This window comes from Salvia hispanica, chromosome 1 (assembly GCF_023119035.1).
Source record: "Salvia hispanica cultivar TCC Black 2014 chromosome 1, UniMelb_Shisp_WGS_1.0, whole genome shotgun sequence".
In the NCBI taxonomy this organism is placed as follows: domain Eukaryota; kingdom Viridiplantae; phylum Streptophyta; class Magnoliopsida; order Lamiales; family Lamiaceae; genus Salvia; species Salvia hispanica.
In genome coordinates, this window is record NC_062965.1 from 52,764,269 (window position 1) to 52,777,177 (window position 12,909).

At 35.7% G+C, this 12,909-nt stretch overlaps 2 protein-coding genes across 3 annotated transcripts; both read left to right on the forward strand.

The window, feature by feature from the left end:
- The first annotated feature begins 1,419 nt into the window (after positions 1-1,419).
- On the forward strand, positions 1,420-4,789 carry LOC125201193 (probable serine/threonine-protein kinase PBL21). The gene is made up of 6 exons (XM_048099204.1): positions 1,420-2,171; positions 2,281-2,316; positions 2,463-2,650; positions 2,919-3,108; positions 3,713-4,098; positions 4,257-4,789. Exons 1-6 carry the CDS (start codon positions 2,090-2,092, stop codon positions 4,551-4,553), a joined length of 1,179 nt encoding a protein of 392 aa, XP_047955161.1. The 5' UTR covers positions 1,420-2,089; the 3' UTR covers positions 4,554-4,789.
- Positions 4,790-6,884: 2,095 nt separating this feature from the next.
- LOC125201192 (catalase-like) lies at positions 6,885-9,914 on the forward strand. Of its 2 annotated transcripts, XM_048099202.1 has the most exons (8): positions 6,885-6,995; positions 7,230-7,326; positions 7,658-7,935; positions 8,112-8,888; positions 9,085-9,174; positions 9,382-9,449; positions 9,537-9,630; positions 9,705-9,914. In XM_048099202.1, exons 1-8 carry the CDS (start codon positions 6,981-6,983, stop codon positions 9,762-9,764), a joined length of 1,479 nt encoding a protein of 492 aa, XP_047955159.1. In that variant the 5' UTR covers positions 6,885-6,980; the 3' UTR covers positions 9,765-9,914. The 2 variants fall into 2 exon arrangements, with proteins under 2 accessions (XP_047955159.1, XP_047955160.1); XM_048099203.1 differs by lacking the exons at positions 9,537-9,630; positions 9,705-9,914 and having other exon boundaries at positions 9,266-9,449.
- The last annotated feature ends 2,995 nt before the right edge of the window (positions 9,915-12,909 follow it).

The following is a 12,909-nucleotide window of genomic DNA, read 5'->3' on the forward strand; positions in this document are numbered from 1 at the left end:
TGAAATATTTTACAGGATATATTCATCTTGTGTACATGAATGAGTATAGAAATTAAATTTCATCGTTTCCCTTTCTTTAAATTAAAGAAAACGAACTATGATTGCTTATTTTACATGCTTTGAATCCAGTACACCATGTTCTGATTTTGTTATCTACTGAAATTAATCAGAGCAATTACGTAATTATTTAAGTTTATTTAATTTGGTCTAGGCTAGTAGGTTACTCTAGGTCAATGACGTAAATTGGTAATGAAAATAAATGTGTTTACACTCACACTTATCGAATTTTAACTATATAAATTACTACTATTAATGTAGATATATATTAGAAGTGGGTATTTTTGTGTAGTCTACTCAATCTCTCATTTGGATCTTTTAATCTTGTCACAATCACTATTTATGTAAGTACTCTTAATAACTCGACTTAGCATATAATAATGAAATTTGGTAGTATGTTATTTTACCGACTAAACCGTCTAAAAAGCATAGTCATGTCATGATTTCTTTGTTTTTACATTCTCATTGTCAACAATTTAGGACCCACCCATAAAATAAAATAGTATTGAATGAACCCCAAATCAAATCTATCCTAACAAATTGAAAATAAAAAATTACCCTCTAAATCTAATCTAATGATAGATAGCCCCCCCAAAAGAGAAATATTCTCATGCAACAGTGTAATTGTGAATACCCTTTTCCCAACCAATCAAAATCTAGCCCCCCTTTTTGTCTCACAAACTGTCAAATTTCCATCCAAATGTAATTACCAAAATGGCCCATCGTTAATCATTGAGTTATCAAGATTAGATTTATACTACTATCTACCAAAATTCAAGGCATTATAGTCATTTTACTTGCCAATAACAACTATTACTACTATACCATTGTAGTATGAAATTAGACTAACAAGAACTAAACAACACACATCCTTCAAGTATTAATCCTTAGTGTATTATACAAATCCACACTAAGGGCATTATGGTCATTTTTGTTGCCAGCACTTAACATACAATTCGATAAATTGAACGGACAAGAATCAAATCACGCAATATCTTTTATGTATCGACAATCAACAAAAGTCATATTACACGGATCTACATTGACTAAACTATATTAATCAACTATATATACCGACCAAGCCAATGGTACTACAATCATTTTAAATGCCAATAATAAATATCCTAACCTCTATAAAACCGAAACTAGAATGGATTACACACACTTCCTTTTGAGTATGAAACCTCCGTAAAAATTACTTACACAAATCATTTGAGGTTATCGACACCGTGGGCACGCACATCGCACGCAACTTGTAGAATCGTTGAACAACCAGGGGCATTTTGGTCATTTCAGCTGCCCCATACCCAAACGTTTAAATGCTAGCTGTGTTTGAGAGTGACCTCAAAACACTCATCTGAGTGCTTTTATTGCTCTGCTTTCCCCAAAAGGCCCACAGTCTACACACACTACTAAACAGTTCATGGGAAAGAAAAAGATTTGATTTTTTTAGAGCTAGAAGAGAAAAAGGGGAAGAGAAAGAGCAGGAAATTAACCGTTGAAGACAGCGCTAGGAAAAGGGGCTGTAGCGTTGAGAGGGGGGAAAGAAGCTAACTTGATTTTTCTGGGTTTTATTTGAATGTGCTTAGTGTAAAGTGGGCTTTGCTAAATTTTTTGTAAAAAATTCAGTCTTTTTCACACGCTGATTAAGATATGTGTGTTTGTGTGTGGATTTTGAATTGTTATTGAAGTTTTACATAGATCTGTTTAGGGAGATTTGAGCTTGTGATGCTTTGTTTCTGGGGATTTGAGTGGTTGGATTGTAGGAGGGAATGTGACATGCTTCCTCCCTCTCTCTTGCAATCTCTCTCTCAATCCTAGTAATTATATTCCGTTTTTTGATTTTGTTTGCTATATGACAGTGTGATAGCGTCTATAATGGAAATGAGGGATTGATTTGGTATGTATTAGGTGAATTCAATTGGGATTCTGTTTATAGAATTTTTTTTTGGGAAAAAGGGATTTGATAGAGGAAAAACAGGAATTTGGGGTTTTTAAGCTTTAGAGAAGAAGAAAAAGAAGAAGAAAAACAATGGGCTGCTTTTCTTGCATAAGTCATCCCAGTAAGGATATGAGGGACTATAATGGAGGAGATATTGACACTAATTCATCGGGTTCGTGCATTCTTGTATTCTTCAATTTGAATTTGTGGTTTCATTGTTGTTTGTGTGATAAATGTGTTTTGATTGTAATGTGCTTATTTGGTTTCTTGAAAATTTGCAGTTGGTGGGAAGAGAAAGGCGAATGTGAATGGCAGTGGTAAGAATATGAGCATATAGCTTTTGAAATTTTAAAACTTGGCCATTGTTTTTTTGTAGTTTTGGATTGTTTCTTTGTTTAGGGAGGTGTTGGATCTTGATTGATTGATGCATTGTCTTACTGTTTCTGTTGTTCGATTCTTGAAGTGAGTGTGAAGAAGGGAGGTGCCGCGGGGGCAAAGGGCAAGGACGGAAACAACCCCTCTAAGGGCAATGCTGCTCGTAGCTTCACCTTCAAAGACCTTGCTCTGGCCACTCAGAACTTTAGGGAGGCTAATCTGATAGGCGAGGGAGGTTTTGGGAGCGTTTACAAAGGCCGTCTCGAATCTGGCTTGGTAAAAATGCTGTCTTTTCTTGTTTCTTGTGATATTGAATTTTACAAGTTTGTGTACATAGTTTGAACGAAGAACCAAATTTGGTGTTTTACTTGGATGATAGATGCAAGTTATGCTTAATTTATGGCATTTCTTGATCATATGGTGGCTATGTTTGGTGTTTCTTGAAGTAAGGAGAATAGAATTTGGTGTTTTAGTTAGATGATTGATGCAGTTTGTGCTTTAATGTACATCGTTTCTTGATCTCATGCTGGCTTCCAACGAGCAGGTTGTTGCTGTGAAGCAGCTTAATCTTGAAGGGCTGCAAGGGAATCAAGAATTCATCGTGGAGGTTCTGATGCTGAGTCTGTTGCACCACCCGAACCTCGTGAACTTGATCGGTTACTGTACTGATGGCGACCAGAGGCTCCTTGTTTACGAGTTTATGCAAATGGGCAGCTTGGAGAATCATCTGTTTGGTACATTTTTCTTATCCAGTTGGATTTCTTGGTCGAATTCGAGAGTACTTGTTTTTGTATTATTTTCAAAAGTTGCAGTTTGGACCACTCTCTCATAATTAGTCTTAATTGCTGAAAACAGATTGATTGTGACACATAAAAGAAAAGGGAGATATCATTCAACTAACTTCACTAAGCACTTTGTAGTCGACTTCAGTTTTTTTTGTCTTGAAGCTCCTTTGACGCATTTTGTTTTCTACTGACCAGCCCATGTCGGTTTCTTAGACGTATGTTGAGAAATGAGTATGAATTGAGCTACAATCTAACTAGCTTCACTAAGCACTTCTTAGCAACTTATGATTTTTCTTTTCTGCGTTTTCTCTATCGACTGGTCTATGTCCCATTTCTTAGATGTCGTTGAGAAATGAGCGTATTGAGCTACTAATTAGGTATACAATGATGATATATGTTGCTATCTTCTGGTTTTAGTGTTTTGTGTAGAGGGGAAAATGAACTCAAGTAAAAACTGAATCTTGATGCGAAAGACGTCTCGCATAAGCTTTCATTTCAGTTTAAGCATCTGTAATGAACGGTGTGAGTTCTTATTTCTTGTTTTGAAATGCAGAGCCTACTCAGACGCCGCTGAGTTGGAGCACGAGGTTGAAGATTGCGGTTGGCGCTGCTCGTGGCCTTGAGTATCTTCACTGCAAAGCGAATCCGCCTGTTATCTACCGTGACCTGAAATCTTCAAACATACTTTTGGACAAAGATTTCAATGCCAAGCTGTCGGATTTTGGGCTTGCCAAGCTAGGGCCGGTTGGCGACAACACTCATGTCTCGACACGAGTGATGGGGACCTACGGATATTGTGCCCCGGAATATGCCATGAGCGGAAAGCTCACCCTAAAATCCGACATCTACAGCTTCGGCGTGGTTATGTTGGAGCTCATCACCGGACGCAAGGCCATCGACTGCACCAAAATCCCGGGAGAGCAGAATCTTGTTATTTGGGTGAGTTCTTCCTTCTCTAATTCCTAATTCACAACGTAAGACCGCCTGCTCTGTGTCGTCACACGAGATTAGGTTGAAGAATTAGACGATCAAATGAGGTCGAGATTGTCTGGTCGGCTAACCTATTTTTGCCCTAAATCGTTTCGTTTTCTTTGCAGTGTCGGCCTTATTTGAAGGACCGGAGGAAATACATACAAATGGTGGATCCTCTACTCGAAGGGCGATTCTCGACCCGGAGCCTCCACCACGCTGTTGCAATCACGGCAATGTGCCTTCAAGAACAAGCCAGCTTCCGCCCGTTGATCGGGGACATCGTGTTGGCGCTTGAGTTCCTAGCGTCGCAAGCGGACGATTCTCGGAGAGGCCGGTCCCACAGCCGGACCTTGTCATCGCCATCGCAGGTAGATAATAAGGCTGATTCGAGAAGGCAAGATCTCGAAGATCCGTCGGTTTGAAGTTCCGGCCTCGTCCCCTGGCCGGCCGGCGACGTAAAAAACATGCTTAGAGGTGCTCTTGATGTTGCCTTCTTTGGCAGCTAAATACATATAGGGGTTTGATTTGATCATCTTTTCATAGTGTTATTTTACTGTAAATAATTGTTCCTGTTGTTGCTAACACAATTTTTTTGTTTAATTTTTTTTGGGATTTCTTGAGTTTCTCTTGCCATGAATATGTGGTTTTCTTGAGTACATATTATTCAAAATTTCTCCTGTGTCGTGTTTTCGTGTTGTGTTTTATTCGTGCTGGTTAAAATTGTCGAGTATGGCTAAACGCCTAAACCTGGTTCGTTTTTCTGCTGGGTCGGGCCATGTTTTTATAGCTTGCGACAATGTCGGGTTCAGCTGGTCAGCCCATTCCAGTTTCAAGAATTGGCCCAATATTTTTGGGCCAGGCCCATTGCTCCTCCTAAAATCCCACTTTATCAGACTGGTTTTGTAAAGAGTACATTTGGTTTCAACAGGGCTATAGATTATTCATTGAGATATTATAAGATAATTTGTAAATTCAAATATTTATTTAGCGCAACCCATTTAAAGGGAAAAAAGTTTTTTTTTTTTTTTAGCATTAGATACCATTTAGCATCAGTCTACTTTTTTTTCAAGATTTTGGAGAAAAATAAAAATGAAATCTTGGAAGAGAATGAATATCAAATTCGTGGTAGGTAGGAGAAGAAATTGCCGAAATAATTTTGGATAGTGTGGAAACATCCAATTTTCATCGTTTTTTGAGGGAGAAAACATCCAATTTTCATGTGGTTATTTATATTGCTATGTGTACAATTTGACAACCAACTCTTAAAAAATTCTGAAAAAACCCAATAAATATTCTTTTTCAGAAAGGAATATTTTGCTTTCACACTATGAATATCTTTGGCAAATCGGTCCCAAGGTAATAAATGAGATTGTTTGTTGATATAAATAACTCCAACAAAAGATAAAAAGAAGTATTAAATGAGATTGATTGTAGATATGAATAACTACAAGAAAAAAGAAAAGAAAAGAAAAACGGTGGGTAGGTATAGTAAATTAAATCACAAAATTTGGCCAAATTCTAGAGAGTATAGTATACTTATTTTTAGTGATACTAAAATGATATTAATTGATTAAAATAACGATAAAAGAAAGTAAAGAAATATACTTATTTTAATAATAAAAAAATTACGTAGACCATCACTGAAATACGTCGTTTGTATTCAAATGAGATAATTATTTTGTTTTATAAATTTTTTGATTTTATATATTTCATTTTCAAACTTTATAAAAATTTGATTAGAATTTGACTTAAATTTATGATTTAAGTGGCTATTATCCATATTTAAAATACAGTATGGAAATCCAACATTTATAAATGAGCATAAAATATAAAGTCATAGTACTATTGTGTGACTTTGTATATTCGACTCAGTAAGAATTAATATAGAATGTTAAAATTTACCATAAATTTTAAAGTGACGAACTTATTGTCACGTTTTAAACGTAGTAAACGAGTGAAAATTTGGAATTACAAAACAAATGTTGATGACTGAAGTTAAAATAGAGCCCATTGAAAGCCCAAACAAAACAGCCTTTTCAGCCCATCAATGGAAGCTTTTCATCTAGAGCACACATTTCTAGGCTAATGCCACATGGCGAGATCGTAACGGTGGACATGTTACCGCCACTCGAGATAAACTCCAAAAACTCGGATAAGAAACAGCTACTTTGGCTCATCTCCTCCTCAATAAATACTCCTTTAATAAAAGTTTGTATTTTTAATCGTATTTATTATATGTAAAATTCCAAGCCACATAAAATAACCTCATTCTGCAATTAAAAAAGAAATTAGAATTGCATTTCGCGACCATTTTATTTATGAAGCTTAAAACATTCTAAATAGTGATAATTTAAAAATTGAATTCAAAAAAAAGGAAAAAGAAAAGAATGTGCGTGGAATGGAGTTGGCTACATTATCAATTAAGAAATAAATATACTCTATCCATTAAATGTAAAGGATATGAATTATAAAATATTTTTTATGATAAAATAATCTTATAATTAAATCTTAAATGGGTGAGTATTTTGTGATGAATCATAACAAAATGACACTAAAGTGACGGTATAATTGGAATTAAACGTGATTAACTATGGTAAATACGAAAGAATAAAATATTATCCGAAAGAATAAAATAGCAAAAACTCATGAAAATTATAAGGATAATATTTTCGAAGTATAGAAAATGCAAAAGCGAGCCACGTAAAATACAGAAGCAATATTAAAATAATAATAATAAAAATAATAAAAATGAGGTCCCTACCTATATAACTATAAATCATCTCTATTCCTACTTAAAAACCGCTAAACTTCGATATTCGAAAAAAAAGCTCTTCTTTTGCTCTCTCGAGATGGATCCTTACAAGGTACGAATTGGTGAATTTTGGCTGATTAGGTCGTTGTCTAGCAATCTTCGCGTTGTTTGATTGAATTTATGCGTCGATTTATGTATAATGATGGTTTCGAGATTAGGTGATTTGTAGTTTACTGAATTTCTAATGTGAATCAAGTTCGTTTTGGTTTGGATTGTAGAAAATTGGATTGGAATGCTTGAGTTTTAGCTGTATTCATGTTTGACTATATGGTGATGATGTGTGCAGTACCGTCCGTCGAGTGCTTTCAATTCATCGTTTATGACCACGAATTCTGGAGCTCCAGTTTGGAACAACAACAACTCTTTGACTGTTGGAAGTAGAGGTATATTTTATTTCACCTATTTTTGGTGGATGAATCCTCTGAATTCTGCACGTTTTGTAACTAGATAGTGAAGATTTTTAATCGATTTTGTTGATTTTGGATTAAGGAGTAAAAAACTGTGTGGTGTTATTTTTGAATAATTGATGGGAGGGATATGGAATGTTAATCACTGTTACTTAATTCTCTCAGTTATGGTGTTTTGCTCTATACTTCTGTAGTTGTAAGGATTAAGTTTCGAAGAGAAATTTATACGCCTGTATTTTACCGGGCTTGAGTTGAGTGTGTCACTTTGTGGTGCAAGGGTACTGATGAGTATCTGTCTCTGTGACAGGTCCAATCCTTCTTGAGGACTACCATTTGGTGGAGAAACTTGCTAACTTCGACCGTGAGAGGATTCCTGAACGTGTTGTCCATGCTAGAGGTGCCAGTGCCAAGGGCTTCTTTGAGGTCACTCATGATATCACGCACCTTACTTGTGCTGATTTCCTTAGAGCTCCAGGCGTCCAAACGCCTGTTATTGTCCGTTTCTCCACTGTTATCCATGAGCGTGGTAGCCCTGAAACTCTTAGGGACCCCAGAGGATTTGCCGTGAAGTTCTACACAAGAGAGGTAAAATTGTTCTCCCACCTCTCAGTTCTTATCGTATTAGAAGGTTCATTATTCATAATTTCATACAAATGAGTTCTATTATAAAATACACTCCATATTGGCATTCCAGAAGATTTTGTTACTTTTTGGCTCAGTTACATGACTAATTTTGTCTGTTTTTTTTTTCATTTGTTCAGGGAAACTTTGATATGGTGGGAAACAATTTTCCCGTCTTCTTTGTTCGGGATGGAATGAAATTCCCTGATATGGTTCATGCATTGAAACCCAACCCAAAGTCCCACATTCAGGAGAACTGGAGAATCTTGGACTTCTTTTCTCACCATCCTGAGAGTTTGCACATGTTCACGTTCCTCTTTGACGATATCGGCATTCCACAAGATTACAGGCATATGGAAGGCTCGGGTGTAAATACCTATACTCTGATCAACAAGGCTGGGAAAGTAAATTATGTGAAGTTCCATTGGAAGCCTACTTGTGGAGTGAAGTCTCTGTTGGAGGACGAGGCTGTTAAGGTTGGAGGCACCAATCACAGCCATGCCACCCAGGATCTTTATGACTCGATTGCAGCAGGCAATTACCCCGAGTGGAAACTTTTTATTCAGACTATTGATCCTGATATCGAAGATAGATTTGACTTTGACCCAGTTGATGTTACAAAGACTTGGCCTGAGGACATCATTCCCCTGCAACCCGTTGGTCGTTTGGTGCTGAATAGGAACATTGACAACTTCTTTGCTGAGAACGAACAACTTGCGTTCTGCCCTTCTCTGGTTGTCCCTGGGGTTTACTATTCTGATGACAAGCTGCTCCAAACCCGCATCTTTTCTTATTCTGATACTCAGAGGCACCGTCTTGGACCAAACTATCTGCAGCTCCCAGCTAATGCTCCCAAGAATTCCCATCACAACAACCACCATGAAGGTTTCATGAACTTCATGCATAGGGACGAGGAGGTATTATATGCACATAAGCATCTCTCATATAACATCACTAAATAGTTGATATAAAATGATTCTACAATGTCTCCAATCACATATTTAAAGTTTCCCTCAAGTCTTCTGCATTCTTTGCATGTTACATATTACTTGTAATTTGAATTCTTCTGCATTCCTACTTCATGCTTTAATTAGATGGTTCTGCTCTTTCCAGGTGAACTATTTCCCGTCCAGGTATGACCCAACCCGTCATGCTGAGACGTACCCCATCCCTTCTGTGGTGTTGACAGGAAAACGTGACAAGGTATGCATCCGCTGCTTGGCATTAATCCTCTTTGTCTTGACTTATTATAATCTTTGAGACTTTGGATTCTGGTTTCCCTAAAAACTAGCAGAGGTTCACCGAGTCACTGTGCTTTGTAGTCTCTCGGAGGTGCCAGTATTCATTTAGAAGTGTTTTTTCACCGACTCACAAGCCATTTCTGTATTAACTTTTCATTGATCGATACAGGTCTCCATTGAGAAGGAGAACAACTTCAAGCAACCCGGTGAGAGATACCGCTCCTTCACACCAGAAAGGTATATCACTTCCGCCCCTCTTCTAAACTTGAAAGCATAGTAAGTACACGTGAACTCATTTCATCATTTTTATCATTTCTCCTTCAGACAAGAGAGATTCATCAAAAGGTGGATTGAGGCGTTGTCCGACCCCCGTCTCACCCACGAAATCCGAAGCATCTGGGTATCTTACTGGAGCCAGGTACGCCTCTCATCTGTTGTTACCTTTGTGCTAAACATTGAGCAGAAACTCACCTCTGTCTATCTCGACTGCAGGCTGACAAGTCTCTCGGCCAGAAGCTCGCCTCTCGTCTCAACGTGAGGCCGATGATGTGAAGGTGAAGAGAAGGGCTCTTGAATTATTTGAGGAAGAATTGGTTGCCATGGCCTAGTTTGTTCTGTTATGTAGTGAATCAAAACTCTCTCTGTGTTGTCAGAAACCAACCATGAAATACTGTGATATTAATAAATGTGAGATATCCATAATTGTTTCTGCTGTCTTATTTATGCGATGGAACATTCTACTTATCCCATTATTAGATAGACAGATGGTTATATTTAAAATGAATTATTTCCTCTTTTCATAAATATTTCGGTTACTTTATTCTACTTTTTTCACTAATTATTTTTCTACTTAAAAGTTTCTAAATATTATTTTCTAATTATGATTTTTGAAATCCAGCAATTCCTACACTCTGCAGCCGCAGGTTGACCTATGCGCTTCACTTTCCTACACTCCTCACACATTGGACGTGCATATATGCCCGTCGCTTTCCTCGTAAACTGCAACACAATTAATTGAAAAAATGCATCAATGACTGCCCTAAATTAAAATTGATGATTTAACTTAATGGATACCTTTATCACAAGTGTTTCCAGTGAACCACATGCTTCAATCAAACGGCGCACATAGCGTTGAAAAGGTCCATCACAATAAAGAAAATTGGCCGTCTCAATCACCAACTCTAGATGTTTTATACTTACAAGATCAACATACAACAACTCTTGATGATCAAGATCCATCTGCAAATTAAAATCACATTTACTACTTAATACTTGCTATATATAAGAAGAAAAAAGAAATTGAAGAAAAGTTATTACCCGAGACGTAGCAGAATAAGAATGAAATGTAGTTGAGAGGTGCAATCGTTGTAGTTGGTCGCGTATGGAAGATGGAATTCTGACAAGGAGCTCAGCAAGCATGAGTACATTATGATTTTCTTGATAATTGAGTTTGGTAAGCTTCGGACTGTTACTTAGTTTGAAAGCACATCTAGCTGACAAATTATGGAGCGTCAAAGAAACGAGACTTATTGTGTCGCGAATCACAATGGATTCAACTCTCCTAGCATATAATAGTTTTACATGCTTCAATTTCGAGTGCCCAACTATTGAGACATTTTTCAAGCTGATAGATACTTCAATTGTCAAGCATTCAAGAGCAAGGCAATTGGAAACCAAAAGCTCAAAATCTTGATCAGCCATTTTAATTCCATTGCCTAGATACAAATCTTTAAGGCATTTAATACCATCTTTAATTGGAAGTCCGAGAATTGGACCCTTATTTTGAATCCAACCACGTAAACAAATTTTTTCAGCTTTCTTAGTTAGGGCAAACTCGAACCACCTCTCAAAATTGTCACATTCTAGATAGTCCACATCCACCACCAACTCTTTTATTTTAGTGCCTCTATGTGAATCCAAGACATGATCGATCATACTTAAATAATTTGATTTTGTGTCAATCCTATGTCTGAACTTCGGGAAATTGAGATGAGTCACATAGGTATGGAGATGTCGCCAACAAGTCGAAAGTATGCAAGTAGAAGTAGCTTCTTTCGGAGTCAGTCGGGAAATTATAGATATCAGAATATCACTAGGTAATTCGCTGATTCTATCTTCATGCGACATCTGCTATAATTCACACATTATAATTACTCTATCATATTTAAAAAAGAATAAGAGAAAAGGAGACGCATAAAAATCTTCATTGAAAAACATAAACATCAGTTGATCGAGTAAAACATACCGTGTGTACTTGAAGAAGCAAAAAAAGGGGAAAAACCTAAAGAGAGAGTAAACAAAGATATATAGAGATCCAAATATAAAAAATGTTGTATTAATTGGCCTTTTATAGTAGCTTACGTAGACCCTTTCCTTTACTAAACATCGGAACAAATTAACAATCTGAGGTTGTAAAATGCACTTTTAATGGTTGATCAACTTATATATAAACGGATATAAACTTAATCCAAAAAAAGTCCTATATTAGAAATTGATAGTTTGAAAAGATTAAGATAGACTAGAAAATATTTAATTATCATTGTAGATTTGATAAGGATTGAAAATAAATGTCCAATATAATTTACAATTCATTAGTTGGATAGATTGAAAATAAATTGTCCAAAGATATCATTTAAAAAAAACACACACAATATACTTATATCCTAATCTAATAAGGATATATCTTGAAATCTGAAACATACAATATGGACTTTTTTTTTTAGTTTTTATAAGTTAGAATAGAATTGTTTCAACAAATCTAAACTAATATGTTTATTTTTCTAAAAGTATATGCATCTTCTACAAATCTTGCTACATATTTGCATAATATCGCTTGATTTTGGCCTCCAGCCAATTCGTTAGCCATGAAGATTATATATTATGGAAAAGTTTGAAGAAATTATGGACTTCTAAATTGATGTTATACAAGGCAAAGATAATAAGTTTAGCTTGTGACATTATATAATATCGCAAAATATGTTTAAATCTCAACTTGTGGAATAGGGGTCCCACTTGTATATATTAGTTTTAAATGAAATGTGAGTGGAATGAGTTAGCATGAATATCGACCCTTGATTTATGGTAAAAGCCAATTCGTTAGCATATGAAGATTTATATTATGGAAAAGTTTCAAGAAATTGTGGACTTCTAAATTGATACTATTATACAAGGCAAAGAATCAGATAATAAGTACTTTAGCTCGTGACATTATATAATATCGCAAAATATGTTTATATCTCAACTTGAGATACAATGATATCATATATCATATAAAATATCTTCATCCACAACCTAATACACAAACTATATTTTCATTGATTTTTGGAAAAATATTTACACCAAACCCATATATATTTATTTACATAAAAGAAACATTCAAGTATTTTTTCCACAATTTATAAATATATAAACACAATTTATTATATTCCCAATAAGAAATTAGTAAGTACTCCCATGATTAAATTTCATACTAAAAAAAGTTGGGAAAAGAAAAGAATGCAATTAAATAATTACCATTTGCATAGTAAATGGAGAATTAAATGAAAAAAAATTGCATTTTGACTTAAAAATGTTTGGGAAAAGTGCACATCTGCATCCAACGGCTCAGATTCACTAGCCGTTGTTTTCAAAAATATGATCCAAAAAAGAGCAAAAAGAATATGAAAATAAATAATAAAGACATGAATCCGATGTTTAC

What these genes read in the sequence shown, in the direction of transcription:
- LOC125201192 (XM_048099202.1), top strand. An exon ending in TTTGACTGTTGGAAGTAGAG is followed by an intron (nt 7,327 to 7,657) that starts GTATATTTTATT and finishes TCTCTGTGACAG; the next exon opens with GTCCAATCCTTCTTGAGGAC. An exon ending in CGCTCCTTCACACCAGAAAG is followed by an intron (nt 9,450 to 9,536) that starts GTATATCACTTC and finishes TTTCTCCTTCAG; the next exon opens with ACAAGAGAGATTCATCAAAA.
- LOC125201193 (XM_048099204.1), top strand. Translation starts at nt 2,090, where the DNA reads ATGGGCTGCTTTTCTTGCATAAGTCATCCCAGTAAGGATATGAGGGAC. An exon ending in TATTGACACTAATTCATCGG is followed by an intron (nt 2,172 to 2,280) that starts GTTCGTGCATTC and finishes GAAAATTTGCAG; the next exon opens with TTGGTGGGAAGAGAAAGGCG. An exon ending in GGCGAATGTGAATGGCAGTG is followed by an intron (nt 2,317 to 2,462) that starts GTAAGAATATGA and finishes CGATTCTTGAAG; the next exon opens with TGAGTGTGAAGAAGGGAGGT.